General features: G+C 41.8%; 2 protein-coding genes and 1 pseudogene across 2 annotated transcripts; all 3 read left to right on the forward strand.

Moving 5' to 3' along the window:
• Window positions 1-520: 520 nt before the first annotated feature.
• LOC132901188 (olfactory receptor 52B2-like) lies at window positions 521-1471 on the forward strand. The gene has a single exon (XM_060943529.1). The coding sequence runs from the start codon at window positions 521-523 to the stop codon at window positions 1469-1471; it is 951 nt and encodes a 316-aa protein (XP_060799512.1).
• Window positions 1472-8703: 7232 nt separating this feature from the next.
• Window positions 8704-10537, forward strand: LOC132901189 (putative nuclease HARBI1; annotated as a pseudogene).
• Window positions 10538-22499: 11962 nt separating this feature from the next.
• On the forward strand, window positions 22500-23450 carry LOC132901191 (olfactory receptor 52B2-like). Its single transcript, XM_060943530.1, has one exon. It carries the CDS (start codon window positions 22500-22502, stop codon window positions 23448-23450), a length of 951 nt encoding a protein of 316 aa, XP_060799513.1.
• Window positions 23451-24480: the final 1030 nt, after the last annotated feature.

Here is a 24480-nt window from a genome sequence, read left to right on the forward strand (position 1 = left end):
CTCTTCAAATCCATGTCATGAAGAATTGAGACTATTTTAAGAGCAATGGGAAGCCCTACCCAGCATTAGTGTAGTGTTCATAAAGTGTACAAGTTAACATTTAAAAACAAATACATTTAAATAAACTGCAAGTTAAAATTTCAGACACTTTAAAGAATACAAAGCAACTTCGAAGAAAATCAGTCAGTCATTCTGATTGTTTAATTCCTTCTCTCATAAGATTCACATATGTTAACTTATTGTGCTAATGTTTGTGGACAGAGCTTCTTCTGTCAAGCTATACATCTTATGGTTATGAGAAGATTCAAGGTGCTAATATTCTCTGGTGGCTTATGAGTAACATGCATCATCTTGGGAGGATAGAAATGGATATAAATGGGCCATATCATTCCCCTCTATTCACATAATTGGATCTTTTGCCAGGTGAGTCTGAGGCCAAAGTCACTGTAAATGAAAGGGGGGGGGATGCACACTGCTAAATTGATAACACCTTTCTGTTTTCTTCTCCTGCAGGTTGTGAATGGAACAACTATTTTACAACACCACATTCAGTTTCAACCTTCAAATTGCCAGATTTGATGTCCCTCCTCAAGCCATTTATCCTGTTTTTATCACTGGAGCTCTGATCTATTTGTTTGCAGTATTCTGTAATGTAATAATTTTAGCATTGATTGTTACCCAGCAAAGCCTTCATAAGCCAATGTTTTACATTTTGTTCAGCCTTCCTTTGGCAGATTTAATGGCAATTACATGTGCCTTGCCCAGAGTGCTTCTGGATATTGTAACCCAGACAAATATGGTCTATTATCCAACATGTGTCCTGCAGGGGGTTTTGCTTCATTCCTATGGAGGTAGTGTACTTTTTATCCTGGCAGCCATGTCATTTGATCGCTACATTGCAATATGCAAGCCACTGAGGTATAACTCTATCATGAGTCCATACACAGTTGGTGGTGTGATAGCTCTGGCTTGGGGCCTTGACATTTCCATGATTGTTGTGTTGTTTGCTCTTCAGGCAAGATTTCCAAAATGTAACACAATCATTTTTAATGTGTATTGTAGCAATAGTGCACTGTTAAGTCTTTCGTGTGGTGGTGACTTTACTGTGAACAATGTTTATGGATTAACTATAACTGGAGTTATGCATGGCGTTAGTGTGACTATTCAATTATTCTCCTATGTACAAATTCTTAAAGCCTGTCTTTCCCACACACAAACTAATGTCAGAAGTAAGGCTGTAAACACATGTTTAGCACAGATAATTACCTTTGTTCTGTATGAAATAGTTGCTATCTTTACCATAGTTTCATACCGTTTTCAGAATATACCACCCAATGCACGCCAAATATGTGGTTTGATGATTTTCACCGTTCTTCCAATTATTAATCCAATTATATATGGAATGAAAACAAAAGACATTAGAAATTCATTTGTCATAGTGCTGAAAAAACAAAAGGTGGCATTTACATAACTTTTTTTTCCCCAAAAATTGTGACTAAACATTACATTCAATTCAGTTACGTGGACTTGTTAAAATATAACCAACTGCAATCATCGAAGGTGTTTTCTTCAAATGTTTAATTCAAACTAAAATACAAAAAAAAATTATGGATTTTTCTGCACAATATAAATTCTGAAAGACTTATTTGATCTAAATTTCACTTATGTTATATCAGAAAATGTTTGTGAAAATGAAATGCCTCACATGTAACCAGGCCCGCCGACAGGGGGGGACAAACGGGTATGTTGTCCCGGGCCCAGGAATGGGGAGGGCCCAGAACTGGGCTCTCATGAAGTTGCGATTATTTAATTTCATTTCAAAATGTGTTGATTTGGGGGAGAAATGTGCTATATTTGCATTCAATAAATGATTTCTAGATCTTTTGCCTTTATTGTCTTTGAAAAAGGTGTCAAAAACCCCCTACCACCCCAATGCAAAAATGGTTTGGTCTGACTCTTTGATTAAGGGGAAAAAAACGACATCGTTCGATCATAGCGCTTCGACAATCAGCGTGCGTGCCATTTGCCAACATGCACAAGTCAGGAGCACAGAAAAGAAAAGAGAAAAAGAGAGGAAGAAGCCAAGAGACTCAGGGGCTCACTGCATAAATATTTTAAAAAGATTCGGATGATGCAGCAGGTACTAGCAAAGGCAGTGGGGCAGCTGAGCCAGGTAAGACACAGCCAACTTATTCCAGCCCCGTAAAGTAACCCCAACCAAGGCACACGCGGCACACAATTCATGTTACAAACGAGGGGAGAGCAAGTCACACTGAACATCATATCAAACGCACAGGGCATTGAATCATTTCATAACCACAGCGGCTTAATAACATTGTTTCTCATATATCTGATTGAGGCCCACTTTACACGGGGACGGTCTGAAACAAAAACACAAAAGTCCGTTTTCATTCTCACTTTTTTCCGCGTCTACACGACCGTTTTCAAGGAGGAAATCTGCGTCTATACGGTGACGCATAAATGTGTGGAATTCAACTGGATGTTGTAATAGAGTGTGCCGAGCGGATGGAGTAGTCAGTCAGAATGATGAGCAAAACAAGGAAAATTCTTGTACAAAAATAGTTTTCTTTTTATTCTTAAGCCGGCAGTTAACACAAACAGGACAAACAAACAAACGAAAAAAAACACTGATGACAAAACCAAACAACAAAAAAAAAAAATTCTGGGACAAAATGCCCACGCAAGCTAGGCTACTCTGACATTACTCACACAGAGCTCAAGTCATGCGTCCTCTCCCTGCCGAGGCCGTCTCCCCCCAGTGAACAGTGCAGCGCATATTTAAAAGACTACGGCACAGTCTTAACACAATTAAAATCAATCAACACATCTAGACAGATTTTAACAGTTCTAAACATTTTCACTGCATGCATTACACTCCTACAACAATGTGCAGACCTTAAATATTACAACAAACACTTACGTAAGATTTTTAGACCATTTCTCTCCGCTCTAATGAGCTGCTTTCCCGCGCATCGCGGAAGAAACCTTGAAAAGCGCTTTCAGCCCTGCATTCTGGTTTGGTCCCGCACCCGGAAGACTACAGCAGGTAAATGGCTACAAACATTTCTGGCTGATGTTAGATAAACTCTAGCAGAAAAGGATTCAGATGTTAAACATGCGCAATTAATGAATCTTTACACGCTATTGTTTATAGTGAAAACTAATAAATGCTTGCGCTGTTTAAACCTGTGTCGCGTCTTTTACTATGAACACATGTACCAAACATTTCAGGTTTACATATCTAAAAGTTGTAACAAATGTACCCGTAACAAAACATACTTGTAAAGCCCCCATTACTAAACCCACAGCAAACATGCAACACAGATTGTATTTGGAATGTCTTTGCAACTGTGGTTTAGTCCATTGCACTTGACCACTGAAACATGACCAGCGGGAGGAACCGCTGTTTAGTGACAGACGCATTGCGCTCTGTCACAGATGTGCATGCCAGGCGGTGCTGTGAAAGACCTCCGCTATGTCTGCACGCATGCGCAACGTCTTCCGTCTTGTCTGATCTGCACATCTGCGCCGCGAAAACTTTGACTACTCTGGCTATGGTAAGTAAGAAAGTAAGTAAAAAAGTAAGAGCATACTATACCCGCCTCTGTTCATTAACGGTATATGTGCAGATTCGGTATAGATGTTCGAAGGACTCCTGGACGTTTATTAAAGCTGCCAGAGCAGCTTGAAGGTCCATTGGATCGATGTAATCAGACATGCTCTTACTTTTTTACTTACTTTCTTACTTCCCGGGCTGGCGTGTACAGTATATGACATATGTATGACGTAAACGCATACCCGACCTGAGCAGATCCGAGCAGAGTTTCGCGTATTGGGTAGTTTAGACGGATATGCAACGGGGGCTGTTTTTAACTTATCCACTCTGGAAGGCGTTTTCAATTTTATCCGTTTTTCAGCCTCGGAAACGCCGTCCCCGTGTAGACGAAAGGCACTTCCGATAAAATATTTAGTCATTTTTACCCGACAGCGTCCTCGTGTAAACGGGCCCTGAAGCTAAGAATATTCACATTAGCCCGCAATCATATCCCGCTGTTTCTCAAGCCGTGTGTTCTTCTCTGCTTTTCACACTGGACAGTACACACGCACGCACAACAAAAGTCCGGCGCATTGTATTTCGCACCTGAATAGTTGCAGACTAAGGAAATGTTAAAACTGTAAAAATGTTGAAATGCTAAAATGAAATGGTTGTTGACCGGTTGAATGGTTTTTGAATACCTGTTATTTAAGGGTTGGAGTGAGTAGAGACTGGGATAAGCAGTGATGGGAATAACGGCATTAGAAATAAAAGGCGTTACTTTTTTTAGTAACGAGTCATCTAACTAATTACTTTTTATATCGTTATAATGCCGTTCCCGTTACTTACAATAAAATATGCGTTACTTTATTAAAGCTGTTTTCATCTGGCACGCTGCTCGTTCAGCCTTTCTTTACTCTGCTTTCGTGTGGCAAGCGGTCAACCCAACACTGCACTTTCACATTGGAAATACAGCCATTACTTTTCATTACTTGAAATAAAAGGCAAAAATGTCTACGTGCAATGCACATTATGTCGAGGAACAAAGCGTTCGTCCTCGTCAGTGGCCAGTAATTAGTAACAATTTTAATAACTACAAAAATATATTAAATTTGATAGATGTCATCTCACATTGTCCCACAAAAATATATAGTGTAGACAGTGGCGGATTTAGCAAATTGGGGGCCCCAGGCGAAGGTATGTATGCCCCCCCCCCCCCCATCCAATCCGAAACAAAAAAAAAACAAAACAATGTACCGACTGCATGGTGGATAGGCAGGTAAAGCTAATCTATAGGGAAGTAAAGGTTGGAGAGGAGAAAAAAAAAACATTCCCCTTTAAACCCTGCATACACTTCTTTACTCCAAAATGAAGATGGAAAGCAGAGAACACACAAAGTGTAGCACTACACAAACTAATAGTCATGATGGAACCCAACAGAGAACAAGATTTCAGATAACATCTGTCTTTGCCAAAATGCCAGGAAAACCAGCACTGTTTATTTTTTTTAAATATCAGAACATTTCAAACATTCTATAAATAAAACTATGTACATGATTGTGTGTGTTTGTGTGTGAGTGAGTGTTTCTCTGTGTGTGTGTGGGAGTGAGTGAGTGAGTCAGTGTGTGTGTGTGTGTGTGTGTGTGAGTGAGTGAGTGAGGGGAGGTAAGAAGTGTGGACTGAGGAGAGATGAGGTGGCATTTGGCTCTAAGCAACTCCATATCCATGTGAATGTATGTGTCAGTGAGTGAGTGAGAGAGAATGAGACAGTGTGTGTGAGAGAGAGAGAGAGAGAGAGAGAGAGTGTGTTGTGTGTGTGTGAGACAGAGAGGGTGAGTGAATGAGAGAGTCTATGAGAGAGAAAAGAGAGATTGTTTTCCACATCACAGAGTCCTACTTGTTGATGTCTTCTCACAGGTCTTCACACGTACATGATGCACAGCCAGATGTAGGAAAATGTAAAATAATAATACAACCTCGATTCCAAAAAAGTTGGGACAAAGTACAAATTGTAAATAAAAACGGAATGCAATAATTTACAAATCTCAGAAACTGATATTGTATTCACAATAGAACATAGACGACATATCAAATGTCGAAAGTGAGACATTTTGAAATTTCATGCCAAATATTGGCTCATTTGAAATTTCATGACAGAAACACATCTCAAAAAAGTTGGGACAGGGGCAATAAGAGGCTGGAAATGTTAAAGGTACAAAAAAGGAACAGCTGGAGGACCAAATTGCAACTCATTAGGTCAATTGGCAATAGGTCATTAACATGACTGGGTATAAAAAGAGCATCTTGGAGTGGCAGCGGCTCTCAGAAGTAAAGATGGGAAGAGGATCACCAATCCCCCTAATTCTGCGCCGACAAATAGTGGAGCAATATCAGAAAGGAGTTCGACAGTGTAAAATTGCAAAGAGTTTGAACATATCATCTACAGTGCATAATATCATCAAAAGATTCAGAGAATCTGGAAGAATCTCTGTGCGTAAGGGTCAAGGCCGGAAAACCATACTGGGTGCCCATGATCTTCGGGCCCTTAGACGGCACTGCATCACATACAGGCATGCTTCTGTACTGGAAATCACAAAATGGGCTCAGGAATATTTCCAGAGAACATTATCTGTGAACACAATTCACCGTGCCATCCGCCGTTGCCAGCTAAAACTCTATAGTTCAAAGAAGAAGCCGTATCTAAACATGACCCAGAAGCGCAGACGTCTTCTCTGGGCCAAGGCTCATTTAAAATGGACTGTGGCAAAGTGGAAAACTGTTCTGTGGTCAGACGAATCAAAATTTCAAGTTCTTTATGGAAATCAGGGACGCCGTGTCATTCGGACTAAAGAGGAGAAGGACGACCCAAGTTGTTATCAACGCTCAGTTCAGAAGCCTGCATCTCTGATTATATGGGGTTGCATTAGTGCATGTGGCATGGGCAGCTTACACATCTGGAAAGACACCATCAATGCTGAAAGGTATATCCAGGTTCTAGAGCAACATATGCTCCCATCCAGACGACGTCTCTTTCAGGGAAGACCTTGCATTTTCCAACATGACAATGCCAAACCACATACTGCATCAATTACAGCATCATGGCTGCGTAGAAGAAGGGTCCGGGTACTGAACTGGCCAGCCTGCAGTCCAGATCTTTCACCCATAGAAAACATTTGGCGCATCATAAAACGGAAGATAAGACAAAAAAGACCTAAGACAGTTGAGCAACTAGAATCCTACATTAGACAAGAATGGGTTAACATTCCTATCCCTAAACTTGAGCAACTTGTCTCCTCAGTCTCCAGACGTTTACAGACTGTTGTAAAGAGAAAAGGGGATGTCTCACAGTGGTAAACATGGCCTTGTCCCAACTTTTTTGAGATGTGTTGTTGTCATGAAATTTAAAAATCACCTAATTTTTCTCTTTAAATGATACATTTTCTCAGTTTAAACATTTGATATGTCATCTATGTTCTATTCTGAATAAAATATGGAATTTTGAAACTTCCACATCATTGCATTCCATTTTTATTTACAATTTGTACTTTGTCCCAACTTTTTTGGAATTGGGGTTGTAATAAAAAAATCATTGTCACCAACTAACAATATGGTCATCATCAGTGTCAAAATGGCCATCACTGGATAACTCTTCCACCTCATTTGTGTCAACGTTGACACTGTCGGTGATGGAAGGTGGCAACAACGTGTCTTGCTTGATGTTATCCTCCTCAGCTAGTGCCACTTCACAGCAGCGAGCTGCTGCACCGGCATCATGTTCAGCATTTTGAATGACGTTGACGTTGTTGTCGCGGTCTCTATTGCTAACAGTAGTTGTAAAAAAGTTTCCCAACTTAGGCAGCATTGTCACATATTTCTCAGCGTCTTTTTGCTTTTTTTTTTGATCCGCTTGGGTAACTCCTTTTCATTTTCGCATTGTTCAGACTCCAGTCACTGTGTGTTTACCTTTCGCACTGCGCTGCACAGCGTTATGGACTAGTCCAGTGTGAAAGTATGGGGTGTATGTGTAGGGACATATAACCATGAACTGGACATTTTAACTACTACTTCAACGTATTTCTTAGGAATATTAGTAAAATGTACCATACTTTTGAAGTGTTCATGAATCATGATAAGGGGCTTTTTCTTTTTTTTTTGAGGTTGGTTGGGGCCCCCCATACGACCGCTGGTGGGGGGCCCCAAGCAGCCGCCTACCTATGCCTCTATGGTAAGACCGCCCCTGAGTGTAGATAACGTTACTAATTGGTTCTGTTAAGTGTCCATTTCAGTCATTAAACACATTTAACATTCACTTTTATTATGATTACACTAATTGAATTAGATTTTTTTTGAGGGGGAACAAAATGTAACGGAATAATTACTTTCCCTGGTAATTAGTTAATTTTATGACAAAGTAACTCCGTTACTAACTCAGTTACTTTTTGGGAAAAGTAACTATAACTAATTACTTTTTGAAAGTAACGTGCCCAACACTGGGGATAAGAGAGGTGTGTGTGTGTGTGTGTGTGTGTGTGTGTGTGGGTTGGCCCGGGGGGGGGGCATTCAGAGCATTTTGTCCTGGGCCCAGCCAAAGCTGTCAGCGGCTCTGCATGTAACTCAGATCTGTGCATGTTCATAAACAAGGTATAAAAATGAAAATGTAGCTTTCTTTATAAATTACATTTTAAAGGTCATAGGCAATGGTCGGAGGTGAAACGTAGAATATCAACTTTATTGTCTAGAACAACAACCCAAAAAGTGAATTCAATCTTCCTAGTGTCTAATTGGTACCCTAAAATTGAAAACGGTTAAAAATATACTGTTTTGCCCAATTTCCGAAGGTTTGTTTACATCTCACTTATGCACAATTTCACCACCAGGGCCCTGTACTACGAAGCGGGTTTTCTGGCTTACCAGGGTAACTTCGAGAGTAACTTGATCACGTGCAGCGTAACTTCCCGATTAACCCATACCACGAAAGTTGGCTATGTTCAAACCGAGGTATGCTGCCATGGCAACTTATGCTGCATCTCAAACCTGCTCGTCTCAGGTTATGTTCTTGGTTAACCCGAGGTTTCCGATTAACCACACCTTTTTTAAACACCACCTCTCCACCGACATTTCCTCTAGAGACAATGCCAGCGTACCTGGATGACCCGTGCGATATCGGAGCGCAGATTGTGAGGGGCTCTCTCCGGAGGGCGAGGTTATTTAGAGACCACCAGAATCCGCTGGCATACCCGGACGATGTGCTTTATGAACGATATAGATTTTCAGCTGAGGGAATTCGTTACCTTTGCCAGCTGATCGAGGCAGAAGTCTGCAATGTAACCCGGCGAAGCCAGGCCCTCACAGTCGAGCAAATTATGTGCTTGTCATTGCGTTACTTTGCCAGTGGACAATATATGTATTCCGTCGGTGATGCTGAAAACCTCAGTAAGAACACGGTCTGTCGTATGATTCGCAAAGTGGTACTTGCCCTAAACAAACTGATGAATGCATTTGTCGTGTTCCCTGGGCATTTAACCGCACTTCAGATCAAAGAAGGGTTTTATGCAATCGCAGGTAATTACTAATATCAAATTGTGTCTGTTTGCCTACTCTCATAGAGACAATTGTGACTGACAATTGATATGACTAACAAAATATACAGGTTTCCCAAGAGTAATAGGAACCATTGACTGCACTCACATCCGCATCAGTGCACCCCTGGGAGAGCATGAGGCAGATTATGTGAATAGAAAATCCTTCCATAGCATCAACGTACAGGTAAAAGGTCTACTTCATATAGGCCCACATTCAAATAGGTCATGTCCATACCTCAAATCAACCTGTCAGTACTGGTCCCATTTTGCGTTAGGTGATGTTTTGTCCTCCACATGGGTTGGTGTTGTTCCTCATTTGCAGGGGTAACAGTGTGCTTGTACCTCAGTCATATCCCCTGTCCTTGCACAAATGTTTGATGTTCTTAGATGACATGTGACCACCAGTCGATGATAACCAGCCTGGATGCAAGATGGCCAGGGTCTGTCCACGATTCCCGCATATTTAGAGAATCGTCACTAGCTGCGGGATTCGAGGAAGGTAAGATAATCCTACATCTAATCCTTAAAACACAAATCATCTTGCATCAAAAAGATATCAGGACAATACAGAAAAGAGCTAAAATACCACAGATGTCCCTACTCAAACTTCATGGTATTCTTTAAGTAAAGAATAGTGAGCATCTTACAGTTGTTTGACACTAACTACATTTCTCTCCATTTCATACAAGGGCGATTTGATGGTATCCTGCTCGGGGACCGTGGATACCCATGCTTGAAACACCTCCTGACACCATTCGCAGACCCTCAAACAAGGGCCCAGAGAGCCTTCAATCATGCCCACAGTGTTACAAGAGCACGGATTGAGATCACGTTCGGCATATTGAAGGCTCGATTTGCCTGCCTAAAAGGCCTGCGTGTGAGGCCGGAGAAGGCCTGTCAAATAACAGTGGCATGTGTGGTACTGCATAACATAGCCACCATCAGAAAAGAAAGGGTTCCCAATTATGTTCCCTCACCCCCCAATGTTGTTGACCCCATGACCCTGGACCATCCCACAGGCCGTTCAGTGAGAGAGGCCATCACAAACCAATTTTTCAGCCAGTAACACAAAATAAAGAAAAACCAAAATCACCACTCATTCCTACTGTATTTATTTATTTAAGTTTTCCCGTTCCTGAAAAGAAAAGACAGAAAAGCCAAATGAATGCTTGCGCACGCACACACACACACACACACACACACACACACACACACACACACACACACACACACACACACACAATGTAATAATACCTTCTTCTCATGCTCCAACTTTTCAATTTCTAGTTCGAGCTTCCGAATTTGCAGCCTCTTTTTTTTGCAGTCTAGCTGTAACATTTTCTTATACAGGCTGCGCACATTGTCCACTCTGGCCTACAGAACCCCCACCCCAGAATGAACATATTAGCCTAGTATGCATAACAGTTGGCAATGATGGACCGAAGAGGAAGAAACTGTACTTTGTGACATTGTGACGTCCCTGGCAGGGAAGCCTCAGGAGGGGACAGGGGCAGCTCCAACTCCTCCTACAAAGGAACACAAGCACACAGACTGATTGCATCATTGATACAAGTCACACTTCAAATGCAGTACTGCTGAAGAGTAATGGGGCACCCTCCTAGAATATTGACACAGCATATAGTAGCAGTGGTAGAGTCTTTCAACCTGCATGTGGGTGTCGGATTTGGCCGTGAGGGTCTCCTCATCTTCCTCCTGAGAGAACATACATAAATCATAGGCTGCACCTACATAATTTCTGAACACAACATAATGCATGCAATGTTAGCTATTACAGGTACCTCGGCCGGAGGCTCACTGGAGCCGGGTATGGGCTGTGGTGGCTGGATGGTCTCCAGATTGCTTCCTTCAACTGTACACATAAGACATGCCACTGATGAACAAGAAAACACACTTCTTACATGGAACTTGAATGCCATATTACCCCGCACGTAGAGGGTGGACATTTCCACAGCACCAGGGGTGGATTGTAGGCCTCCTTCTACCCCCTCCATGATTGGCCTACCGCTATTGTTGGCGAGTGCCAACTCCTCGGCCACGGTAAGGGCTTCTGGTGCCCTCCCTCCTCCCGTGCACCTGGCGGCCACCTTTTTCTTGTTGGCTGTGAAAGACGAGCATCTTTTCATTATATATGCCTCACACACACACACACACACACACACACACACACACACACACACACACACACACTTACCATTACGAATGATGTTTTTATACTTCATTTTCACCTGTTGCCAGGTGCATTTGGCACTGCTGTTGCCTCTGAAATGTTCACAGGACATACACCAACTTAGTCAAAGGGACTGAACAGTCAGTCATCCTAATTCATGTGACTCTGTGCACATATCAGCTTAAGTAGGCTACTCCATGAATTTACCATACCAAATTTTATTCAGGATTTTTCGGACATTAAACAAGCTATATATGACTGGCGCCACGTCGAAGGACCATTTTCTGTGACTTGTGATTGATCATGAAGCTTTCTCTCATCCTATACTTCTGTTCTGGAACATGTAGAAGGGAGAATGTACTTACGCATTTACCCGATCGGCAATTCGTTGCCAACATGCTTGCCGCTCCTTATTGGCAGCCGCTGTGTTAGATTTGGTTCTAAATGTTGTTTTGAACTCCTCGTAGCTTTCCATTATGACGGAACATTCTTCCTCCGTGAAGTACGGCGACCGTGCCATTGTGAACAGTGGGGATTTGCGCTGATAACCTTCCCTTTAACGTGAACGCGCATTAACCCTGATTAGGTTAACACAGGTTCAACAAATCAACTTCATAACTGGCGTCGTAGTACCGTTTAACCCCAAACAAGATACCCAGGTTTTGTTAACCCCGGTTTAGCGGGGGAACCCTGGGTTACTTCTGGGTAGGTTAACCTCCGTTCGTAGTATAGGGCCCAGGGGACCGTCATCATGACGTCATTTAAGCCAAACAGACTGGGAGCAGTTCTATGTTTACCTGCGAACCGAGCACACATGTACGGACTTTGGTCGTGAGAGGTTGTGTAAAATGCCTGAAAGCGATAGCGATTTTGAAGTAGGAACTCTCCAAATTGAATACCGAGAGGTGAAACCATATATATATATATATATGAACCTATGGCCGTTGTGAAGCAATCGGTGAATGTGGCTCACTGGTTTGACCATGCAGCCATGGAATCGGACAGCGACTCGGACGACTCTGATCGCAGTGACCCCAGACCTCGACAAGACTCGCGCCCAAACAAGTTATCCTGGTAGTTATGATGGTATTACGACAAAAGTAGGAATTTAAGTAAGAGCCCTTTTGAAGAATAATTAAGCCACCCTCCCTAGTGGATATAGGTAACAATTACTTGACAGTGCGTCAGTAGGCCACATTAGCCTGTAGCCTGCCATCCGCAGCATTATACTATTTATAGCCTACTCCAAGTGAGGAAATATCCTTTTGTCTCATTTCCACAATGATTGTACAGGATCCCTCAGGATTCTTGACTTGTCAATTGCAAGCAAAAGTAAAAACGTTTACCTCCAATCTTCTCCTTTTTGCTTGAACGTTGCTGCTCCGTTTCTTCTTTGACTGTTTGATTTTGTTTCACGCGCACAATCCACTCTCTCCGCTTCTTCTCCTCTTCCAAAAAAAAAAAAAACCTCTGGCTTCATGCACACAACCCACTCGCTCTGCCCCTCCTCTTTTGGAAAAAGCCAACCCACTCACTCCGCCTCTTTTTCAGAAAAAGCCAACCCACTCATTCCGCCTCTTCTTTTTCAGAAAACAAACAAACAAAAAAAACACTTGCGCCACCTCTTCTTTTTCAGAAAAAGCCAATCCTCTCACTCCACCTCTTCTCAAAAAAGCCAATCCTCTCACTCCGCCTCTTCTCCTCTCTCAGAAAAATGTAAAAACTTCTTCCTGACCCGGTCCCATTGTTATACGGTAGTTCACTACACAACAATAAGGCATGTTTTTTCTTTGGAAATTCCTGAACGCACGTGTGCACTCAAGCCGAATGGCAATGAAAATACATGGAAGTGGACTCAACTCAAGTGGTTGGTTTGTCTTAAATGACATCACGTGCCGAGTGGTCACAAAAATAGCCAAACAGAAATTCACCACGATCTGCGCTAACTTATTTTAATTATTACTTATTAACAATAATTCTTGGGACCAGAAGTTAGAGGTTTTTTTTAAACATATAAAAAAGTTTTAAATGTGCATAAAATTAAAACCGTTGCCTATAAGCTTTCAACTGGTTTTATAACATATCTTACATGGAACTGTAGGTGTACATATTCACATAGAGTACATTGGCTTTTGAAATCTGCTTGGCATACACCTTTGACATTTGTCTAGTTATTTACATATTTACAGTCAGTGAAAGGTAAAGGTTTTGTCTTCTTGTAATGGTGTAGGGAATATTTTTCTTGGCATACATTAATACCCCTTAATATCAAAAGGCCACCCTACAGAGCAGGAATATCAAACTCAAATTCTGCACTGGAGCACATCAGCATTTCTGGGAAACATTGAAGGTTTTAACATTCTATTGACTCACAACCTACAGTAGGTGTCAAGTTCTGTGCTTTTTGTGACCACAACTCTGCCCAAACTTGAAAAACTGCCTGATCAACCATTGAAGGATGCAATGGACAACTAAATTCTTCTTATTCCTTGATTTTTTTTTTTCTTGAAGAGGGTTTGGGTTTTAGTGGATATAATCAAATGATGAAATTGGATAATATTGAATAGGTTGATAACCTTCCAGGTGAACCAAAAAAAAAAAAGTCTCCAAATGAATGAAATAAACATTTTCCCTCAAACAAACAAAAAGTCATTCAAATTAAGGCCTCAAGTCAGTTAATGGTTAAAAGTAACAAACAAACTTAAAGTATCATACTACTATGAAATTAAGATAAATTTAACAATTCAGATACATTTTCAACAAAGTAAATTTAACAAGTTTAAATTAGCATAACCAAAATTATCCATTTTAAACCACATTTACTTAATAATTAACAGTCATGATGAAGCATGACCTCATCGCGTCTTCCACATTTTAAGTTGTTTTTTTTTTCCCCTACCAGTTGCATTTTGAGGTTGATCTGGAGTTGTGGTCATTCCATATTTCCAGGAGCAGGTGAAAGGCTAACTGGGCTTTGTCCAAACATTTCCTACCATGCTTTGCATGCGCAGGTAAATATGGTCCCTCTAAAACACTTGCTGAGGGTTTGGGTTTCACCACTATCTTGTGCGTGCCCCCCCCCATTGGTTTGGAGTGCCTTGTGAGTGCTCATGAGAAATGAATTGAAATCTGACAACACCTCCCACTTGACCTCCTGGTTCTTCAACCCAAGGAGGTCACACAAGTTGCATAATGTACTGGATTCACTTGTTCCATTTTCAATCTTGTTGCTGTTCTTCAACTGGAAGCAGGACAACTATCCGTCTGACATCCCTGTGAAGAACTGTTGCAGGTATTTTGGTTGATGGCATCTTCACCTTTTATTTAAGTTTCACAGTAGAGACTGGGTAACTGGGGAAGGTTCTGACATGCACATCCCTTACAATTCCTTTCTTGTCAGTGTTGACATCAACGACTCTGGCAAGCCTGAACTGACCTCTCAGGGTGTTTTGATCAGCCAGCCAGACAGCATCTCCAATGGCCACATTCCTTTGTGCTGTGTGCCACTTGGACCTGATAAACAGGTTTGGTCCTGCTAACTGGCTCGGTCCTGCTAACTGGCTTCATTTCCTCCAGAACCAGTCAACTTCTGTTTGGATTGCTCTTAATCTTTTATAAGAGTAGCCTTCAAATTCAAAGGTCCCTGGATCTCCGCTGGGTCCAGTTCTTCCAAGCAGAAGTGAATTTGGGCTGATGTATTCTATACAGTCCTCCCGGCTCTGAGTCCTGGAATCAATAGGTCTTTCTTTGGCGAGGTTGGAAACCATATAAAGGAAGGTTTGAAACTTACCTCATGTGAAGACTCCATTACCTCCCAGATTGTGCAAAGCCCGCTTCACAGTGCAGACAGCAGCTTCAGCGGCTCCATTCCTGTGAGGCGAGTCTGCTGGATAGATTTTCCAGCTCCATTCTGTGCCGTGTTTGGAGGCTTCATTTTCAAGCTGTGACTTTTCCAGTTGGTCCAGAAACATGTAGAACTTTTCGAGGGCAGGTCTGGCTCCAACAAGTTTCTTTCCAGGATCCAACCAGAGTTTCCGTGGATGCCCTCTCAGTGCTGTGAACTGTTGGTAAGCTAACAAGAAGCCTTCAGCTGACTGGTCACTGACAAGATGTGTGTGCATAGCTCTGGCTGCCATGCAGCAGAAGACAATTCCCCACAATCTGAGCTTCACCTTCTTTCTCACATCATCCTTCACTTCATAAGGTCCAAATAAGTCCACTGTTGTGTACTCAAATGGATTGGCTGGTGTTCTTTCAGGTGGAAGTTCACTCATAATCTTCTGGCATCTTCTGGCCTTTACTTTTCTGCATGTCACACAGTTATCAACAATCTTTTGAGTTAGTCTCTGGCCCCTTACCACCCAAGCTTTTCTTCTCATCTGCAGGAGTGTACCTGCAATTTCTTCTTGATTTGTGTTATGGGCTTCTTGAGCTAGAAGAGTAAATATCCATGATGTGCAAGGTAAGATCAGTACTGCAATTTTTTCTTCATTAAAGATTTGGAACCTTCCTCCACAGAGCAAAAGTCCGGTGTTTTCATCCCTTACCACAGCAAGTCTGTTGAGTGTGGTGTCGGGAAAGATTACCTCCTCCTGAGCTGCAAGGAAGAGGTCCCTGAGCGTGTCTTCACACTCCCTGATGGTAAGTGCAGCTTCTTTGGCTCTGGACCTGATCTTTTGGGCTGAAGGAACTCTCTCCCCCTTTGGCTTACTTGTGGTTGAGGTTCTGGCCAGCACTTTTCTCCACTTTGTGGCAGCTCTCCACACCCAGGCAATGACTCTGGTCAGCTTGGTTAAACTACTGAAACTGCTGATGTCAAGGATTTTCCTCACTGCAGAACCAGCAGGTGGTCTCCAGACTTGGATTTGGTGGTGTTCTCCACTAGGGCCACTTTGCAAGTCCTTGCTTTGGTCAGTCTTGGATGGAGCAGAGGTTGGAAACATTTTCACCTGTGCTCAAGTCAATGCTGCTGTGAAACATTTCCTTTGGAGCTTGTTTATACTTTCTTTGCCCTGTGCAGCAATGTCTTTGGCTGACTTTGTCGGCCATTCTTTCACAGGTCGTTTCAGAAACTCTGGCCCATTTCGCCACACAGAGCCCTCTTTGAGGTCTTCTGGGGTTGCTCCTCTTGTTATGAGATCAGCAATGTTTTGCTCACCTGGAATCCATCTCCAGTCTTCAATAGATGTGGTCTTCTGGTTCTCTCCAACTCTGTTTGCGAAAAAGGTCTGGAACCCATAGCTCTCTCTTTGGATTGCTCCCAACACGGTTTGACTGTCCAACAAATGGAGCCAACATTCAATTTGCATTCGACTGTGCTTCTCAATGTATCTTCTGAGTCTTATAGCGTAGACAGCTCCACAGACCTCAGCCTTCACTGGTTCTCCCTTTTGGTCAAGTGGTGTGAGCTTTGCTTTGAACTCAACCAGCCGGACCAGGAGCCCTTGTTCGGTCTTCCATCTGAAGTATGCAACAGCTCCATAGCTCTGGTCACTTCCATCAGAGAATGTTATCCCCCAGGGTCCTCCAATCCTTTTGACTGGTGTGAGGCTTATGTGGAAGGTTATTTGGTTGAGCCGCGTATATTCCTCTAACAGGTGGATGGCGTCTTCTCTCAGTCTTTCAGACAGAGGTTTGTCCCACGTGTCTCATGTCAGAGTTTTGTCTCCAGCTTCTTGAAAAGTTTTTCTGACTAGAATGGCTCCCTTTTGTTTGGCAGGTGTTGAGACAGCCAACTCATTAGACACTAGTTCATGCATCAATGCTTTAAGACGCTTTATTTGTAGGAGAGGCCAAGTAAAGTACCTTCGTTCAGATAATGGAACCAATTTTGTTGGTGCAAAAGCAGAACTACAAAAGGCCTTCTCAACAATTGACTCGGACAAGGTGCATAGCACACTAAGAACAATGGGCATAGAATGGACATTCAATCCACCAGGCGCATCCCATCATGGAGGCATATGGGAAAGGCTTATAAGGTCCATAAGACAAGTGCTCTGCTCTGTTCTGAAACAACAAACGTTAGATGATGAGGGGTTCCAACTGTATTGTGTGAAGTTGAAGCGATCCTAAATAGCCGTCCTCTCACTACAGTCACCCACGACCCACAGGATTTAACCCCATTAACACCCAATGACCTTCTGCTCCTTAAAGCCAGGCCCATTCTCCCTCCTGGGACATTCGAGAAGAGCGACCAATACACCAGACGCCGCTGGAGACAAGCACAATACCTGGCAAACATCTTTTGGAGACGGTGGACGTTAGAGTATCTACCCTTACTGCAAGAACACCAAAAATGTAACGTGAAGAAAAGGAACTTTCAGTGCGGTGATGTAGTATTAGTGGTGGATCCAACAGCTCCAAGAAGTTCCTGGATTCTAGGAAAAATAAAAGAAGTCTACCCTGACAAAAGAGGAATGGTGAGAACAGCAAAAATTAAGACTCAAACCAACATAATACAAAGGACAATCACCAAACTATGTCTAATGTTGGAGGGTGAAGAAACAGAAAATGGACCAGAAAACAAAGGCTGTGTAAATTGAATTTTTTTTTTGTTTATATGTTAAATCATATTTATGAGAAATTGTATTGCATGATGAACTATTGGGCTCCTAATTTGTGTATAATTTGTAATTGTTTAAGTCCGTGCTAAACAATTAGGGGCCGGTTATGTAGGAGCCATTCCCTTAGTTTATTTACTTACTATATTTTAAGGCCTGCATTTTTGTATTTGGTGAGTCTGTGCCCCCTACAGGTTGAAAGTGACTGTAAATTGTGAGGCTACCTGGAGAAGGTGTGGCTGACTGGGAGCACAGAGCTTTTGACCGTACCTGTTTGCTTACTGTGACTCACTACTTTGAACATTGTGCCTTTAATTTACCCAGCCTGTCTTTATGTTCAAAACGGCTAAAGGAGCCTTGTTTGATTTGTATTTTTGAAAGAAACATAAACAAGAAAGTAAACACCAAACATTCTTTTCAACTTCAAACGTTGTTTGTTTTGAATTTGGAATTTTGGGTCATACACACAAACACGAGTCAAAAAGATCATCAGTCACCACCAATAGGGACGAAACAAATGGACATTTTAAAATAGGAAAATTCGTCATTTCAGTGTCCACATGGGCAACGGATCAGAAAAATATAAGGTCCATATGGGAACGGAATGCTTGCTGAAAATGATGCAATACACATGCCACACCTCTAGGTGTGCTGTAAGACAATTCCCCTGGGGGAAATTGTGAGAGTGATGCAGTGCACGTAGTAGCAGTCACAGTTGCAGGAGCTGAGCTGTACTGTGTGAATGTGTGACTTGCCTTGAGGCTTCAGGCATGTCTCTGTCTGAGAGGGAGCAGCCCCTCCCTCCTGTGTGTGTGTGTGTGTGTGTGAGAGAGAGTGAGTGAGAAAGCGAGCAGTCCCTCCCCCACCCACGCGCTGCGAGCAGAGACACAGAGAAGCACACAAAAAGGGTGGTTTTTCCTCAGAGTGCTCCCTCCAAACAACGGGGATTTACATGAAAACGGAAGGAGATACTCACAAAATTCTTTCACATTGAGTGCCACAAGGCTCTCCTGAACACAATGATGTATTTTTTTTTGTCTGTAGTGAAAAAATGAGGACACTAGAGCAAGTTAAAAACGAGTGACTTTTCTGATTTTGTAGTCAGCGCGCTTTCAGGATTTGAATGGGAGTCTATGGGGCTACGCGCCTGTCCTCTCCTTACTTTCAGGCTTCTCATTCAAAAACTGTAAATCCTATCGCTCAGGTAGACACATTGTGTGAATCAGCACAAGTGTGGCTACTACTTTTGAGAAAATCGTGTGTGTAGAGTGAAAATTGTGGCTAAAAACACAGTTTAAATAAGAAAGTTTGAGCTTTTTTTCAGGCTGCCTACACTCTAAATTCCAGAGCCCCACTGGTTTGTAAGCGTGTTTCATGAACCAAGTTATAGGATTTGTTGACAACTCGCATCGAGTTCGTTACACTTCTACCCGGTGTGAAGCACTGACAGTCATGTGGTTGTGACATCATCGTAAACAAATCCGTTCTACTCATCCAGACGACTTCGCAACGGGGCCGTTGCCAGATTTTTCCACTCTGGGACCCATTCTCAAAAGATTTCATTTTGGGGCACCCAAAATGCCAGTGCCGTGTGGACGCCAGGCCGAAACGATAAACAATTTTATCATATTCACCTGAATCCGTTGCCGTGTGGACAGGGCCTTAATGTGAGCGTTCAAAGTTGTGACTGTGGTTGACTGTGTAACTACAGTTCAGTTTAACGTTCATTTTAACATAATTCAATTGGCGTTGCAAAAACAAAATCATATATGCAGCCAGATAACTAATAGAATTAAGAAGTGCAGTTATTTTTATACATATTTTTGTTTATATGCTGATAATACTAAAATGTGTGTATACGTGCTGAATATTTCAAGTTTAAGAGCACTTTATAGTTAATAAAATAACTGTTCCAGTAATGCTTTGTGCTGTCAGGTGTGTGTATTTATGTTAATGATAAGCTATTTAAAAGTGATGTCACTGTCCCTTTAAAGACCCAAAAGTGTTTTGTTTTGTCCTCGTAAGTCACACATTTGTCAAAAAGAGAACTGCCCACGTAAACCACAATACGATTGGGGTGCTGTGCATGAAGTTGTGTAGCTTGTACATGAAAGCTGAAGTGACCTAAACATTTTTTCAGATTTTTTGCAGTGTTTTAATCCAACTCCCATTGCTCTAGAACCTCAGGAAAGGGTAGTCCATGTAAACCATCACTGGGCCTGTTCGGAGAAAAAGTCCCTCTAATCCATATAAACCTGTGTGTGTGTGACCCTATCTGGATGAATAGTGGCTTGATTATAGTTAGAATCCACCAAAATATGGTATTTACCCCTTTGAAACTTACATATATACACACAGTACAGTATGTCCCAGCTTGATTGAGGGAGGCCCATGGCATGTCTCGGAGCCTGACCAATTTCTCCACTTCCATCATGTGGCATTGGTCTTGGAATTCCCAAGCTTCCCAGCAACACCAACACACCTGCCCTGGTCTCACCCCTGCAGCTGTGGGTTTCAATGACATACTCTGTGTGGTGGAAGAGAGAGGGAGAAGGAACAAAAGAGGAAGTCAGGTGTGAAAAACTGGCTTCATGAGAAATGCCTCCTATTTCCCCTCTATTTTATCTAAGTCTTGGAGCTGCTGGGCAAACACAAAAGGCAAGCCACCTTCACTGAAGGTCTGAATCCAGTGCTGATGTTCTGGAGTTTGGTGGACTCGCTTAGGATTGCGCTCTTTACATCCATGCACTCCAGCTTATTTTCTAGTGCCAGCTTTTCTCCACCAGCTGGGCTTCCTCAGATAGAAGGGGGCAGAACTGCTCACAAGGATTCCCACACTACCGCTGCACACTCAAAAACTCCACACACATTTCTGGATCATTTCTGTGGAGTCATTTTCATGATGGTAAGGTGTCATGTAGACAGGTCAGTGTCAGGTGGAGTACTAGAGGACTGCACCCAGCTCCAGGTAGGTACAGCATTAAGCAAAAATGCATTTGTTTAAAATTAAGGCAGAGAAATAAATAAATAAATAAATAAATAAATAAATAAAAACACACTCTGAACACTATTAGGAACATATGTACACCTACTCATTCATGCAATTATTTAAATCAGCCAATTGTGTGGCAGCAGTGCAGTGCAGCATGCAGATATAGACCAGCAGCTTCAGTTAATGTTCATATCAACTATCAGAATGGGGAAAATGTGATCTCAGTGATTTTGACTTTGGCATAATTGCTTGTGTTAGATGGGCTGGTTTGAGTATTTCTAAAACTGCTCATGTTTTGGGATTTTCATGCACAACTGTCTCAAGAGTTTACACAGAATGGTGCAATAAAGAGAAAAAAATCCAGTGAACTGCAGTTCTGTGAACAGAAACACCTTGTTGATGAGAGAGGTCAATGGAGAATGGACAGACAGTTTTGAGCTGACATGAAGGATACAGTAACTCAAACAACCACTTTGTACAAATGTAGTTAGCACAAAAACATCTCAGAATGCACATTATGTCAAACCTTGAGGCAGATGGGCTACAACAGCAGAAGACCATGTTGGATTCAACTTCTGTCAGCCAAGAACAGAAAGCTGAGTTTGCAGGTGAAGCTATGCCTACAAAACTTGACCGTCAAAGACTGGAACAGCATAGCCAGGTCTGATGAATCTTGATTTCTGTTGAGAGACACAGATTATACAGAAAGGTCAGAATTTGCCACCAACTGCATGAATCCATATACCCAACCAGCCTTGCATCAACAGTCCAGTTCGGTGGGTGTGGTGGAATGGTGTGGGGATTATTTTCTTGGCTCAATTTGGGCCAATTAATACAAATCAGTCATCTGTTCATGGGCACAGTTTACCCATCTTCTGATGGCTACTTCCAACATGATAATGCACTATGTCACAAGGTAACAGTCATATCAAACTTTTTTCATGAACATGCCAATGAGTTCAGTGCTATTCACTGGCCTTACCAATCTGAATTCAAACAGGAGATTTGCAGCATGAAAATGCACCAGAAAAATCTGCAGGAATTGTCTGATGTGATCATGTCAACATGGACCAGAAACTCAAAGGAACATCTCTTCAAATCCATGTCATGAAGAATTGAGACTATTTTAAGAGCAAAGGGAAGCCCTACCCAGCATTAGTGTAGTGTTCATAAAGTGTTCAGTGAGTGTACAAGTTAACATTTAAAAACAAATACATTTAAATAAACTGCAAGTTAAAATTTCAGACACTTTAAAGAATACAAAGCAACTTCGAAGAAAATCAGTCAGTCATTCTGATTGTTTAATTCCTTCTCTCATAAGATTCACATATGTTAACTTATTGTGCTAATGTTTGTGGACAGAGCTTCTTCTGTCAAGCTATACATCTTATGGTTATGAGAAGATTCAAGGTGCTAATATTCTCTGGTGGCTTATGAGTAACATGCATCATCTTGGGAGGATAGAAATGGATATAAATGGGCCATATCATTCCCCTCTATTCACATAATTGGATCTTTTGCCAGGTGAGTCTGAGGCCAAAGTCACTGTAAATGAAAGGGGGGGGGATGCACACTGCTAAATTGATAACACCTTTCTGTTTTCTTCTCCTGCAGGTTGTGAATGGAACAACTATTTTACAACACCACATTCAGTTTCAACCTTCAAATTGCCAGATTTGATGTCCCTCCTCAAGCCATTTATCCTGTTTTTATCACTGGAGCTCTGATCTATTTGTTTGCAGTATTCTGTAATGTAATAATTTTAGCATTGATTGTTACCCAGCAAAGCCTTCATAAGCCAATGTTTTACATTTTGTTCAGCCTTCCTTTGGCAGATTTAATGGCAATTACATGTGCCTTGCCCAGAGTGCTTCTGGATATTGTAACCCAGACAAATATGGTCTATTATCCAACATGTGTCCTGCAGGGGGTTTTGCTTCATTCCTATGGAGGTAGTGTACTTTTTATCCTGGCAGCCATGTCATTTGATCGCTACATCGCAATATGCAAGCCACTCAGGTATAACTCTATCATGAGTCCATACACAGTTGGTGGTGTGATAGCTCTGGCTTGGGGCCTTGACATTTCCATGATTGTTGTGTTGTTTGCTCTTCAGGCAAGATTTCCAAAATGTAACACAATCATTTTTAATGTGTATTGTAGCAATAGTGCACTGTTAAGTCTTTCGTGTGGTGGTGACTTTACTGTGAACAATGTTTATGGATTAACTATAACTGGAGTTATGCATGGCGTTAGTGTGACTATTCAATTATTCTCCTATGTACAAATTCTTAAAGCCTGTCTTTCCCACACACAAACTAATGTTAGAAGTAAGGCTGTAAACACATGTTTAGCACAGATAATTACCTTTGTTCTGTATGAAATAGTTGCTATCTTTACCATAGTTTCATATCGTTTTCAGAATATACCACCCAATGCACGCCAAATATGTGGTTTGATGATTTTCACCGTTCTTCCAATTATTAATCCAATTATATATGGAATGAAAACAAAAGACATTAGAAATTCATTTGTCATAGTGCTGAAAAAACAAAAGGTGGCATTTACATAACTTTTTTTTCCCCAAAAATTGTGACTAAACATTACATTCAATTCAGTTACGTGGACTTGTTAAAATATAACCAACTGCAATCATCGAAGGTGTTTTCTTCAAATGTTTAATTCAAACTAAAATACAAAAAAAAATTATGGATTTTTCTGCACAATATAAATTCTGAAAGACTTATTTGATCTAAATTTCACTTATGTTACATCAGAAAATGTTTGTGAAAATGAAATGCCTCACATGTAACCAGGCCCGCCGACAGGGGGGGACAAACGGGTATGTTGTCCCGGGCCCAGGAATGGGGAGGGCCCAGAACTGGGCTCTCATGAAGTTGCGATTATTTAATTTCATTTCAAAATGTGTTGATTTGGGGGAGAAATGTGCTATATTTGCATTCAATAAATGATTTCTAGATCTTTTGCCTTTATTGTCTTTGAAAAAGGTGTCAAGAACCCCCTACCACCCCAATGCAAAAATGGTTTGGTCTGACTCTTTGATTAAGGGGAAAAAAACGACATCGATCGATCATAGCGCTTCGACAATCAGCGTGCGTGCCATTTGCCAACATGCACAAGTCAGGAGCACAGAAAAGAAAAGAGAAAAAGAGAGGAAGAAGCCAAGAGACTCAGGGGCTCACTGCATAAATATTTTAAAAAGATTCGGATGATGCAGCAGGTACTAGCAAAGGCAGTGGGGCAGCTGAGCCAGGTAAGACACAGCCAACTTATTCCAGCCCCGTAAAGTAACCCCAACCAAGGCACACGCGGCACACAATTCATGTTACAAACGAGGGGAGAGCAAGTCACACTGAACATCATATCAAACGCACAGGGCATTGAATCATTTCATAACCACAACGGCTTAATAAAATTGTTTCTCATATATCTGATTGAAGCTAAGAATATTCACATTAGCCCGCAATCATATCCCACTGTTTCTCGAGCGGTGTGTTCTTCTCTGCTTTTCACACTGGACAGTACACACGCACGCACAACAAAAGTCCGGCGCATTGTATTTCGCACCTGAATAGTTGCAG

This window comes from Neoarius graeffei, chromosome 17 (genome assembly GCF_027579695.1).
Source record: "Neoarius graeffei isolate fNeoGra1 chromosome 17, fNeoGra1.pri, whole genome shotgun sequence".
Taxonomy (NCBI): Eukaryota; Metazoa; Chordata; class Actinopteri; order Siluriformes; family Ariidae; genus Neoarius; species Neoarius graeffei.

Bases quoted from the DNA above. Each gene is read 5' to 3' on its own strand.
- LOC132901191 (XM_060943530.1), top strand. From the start codon at position 22,500: ATGGAACAACTATTTTACAACACCACATTCAGTTTCAACCTTCAAATT.
- LOC132901188 (XM_060943529.1), top strand. From the start codon at position 521: ATGGAACAACTATTTTACAACACCACATTCAGTTTCAACCTTCAAATT.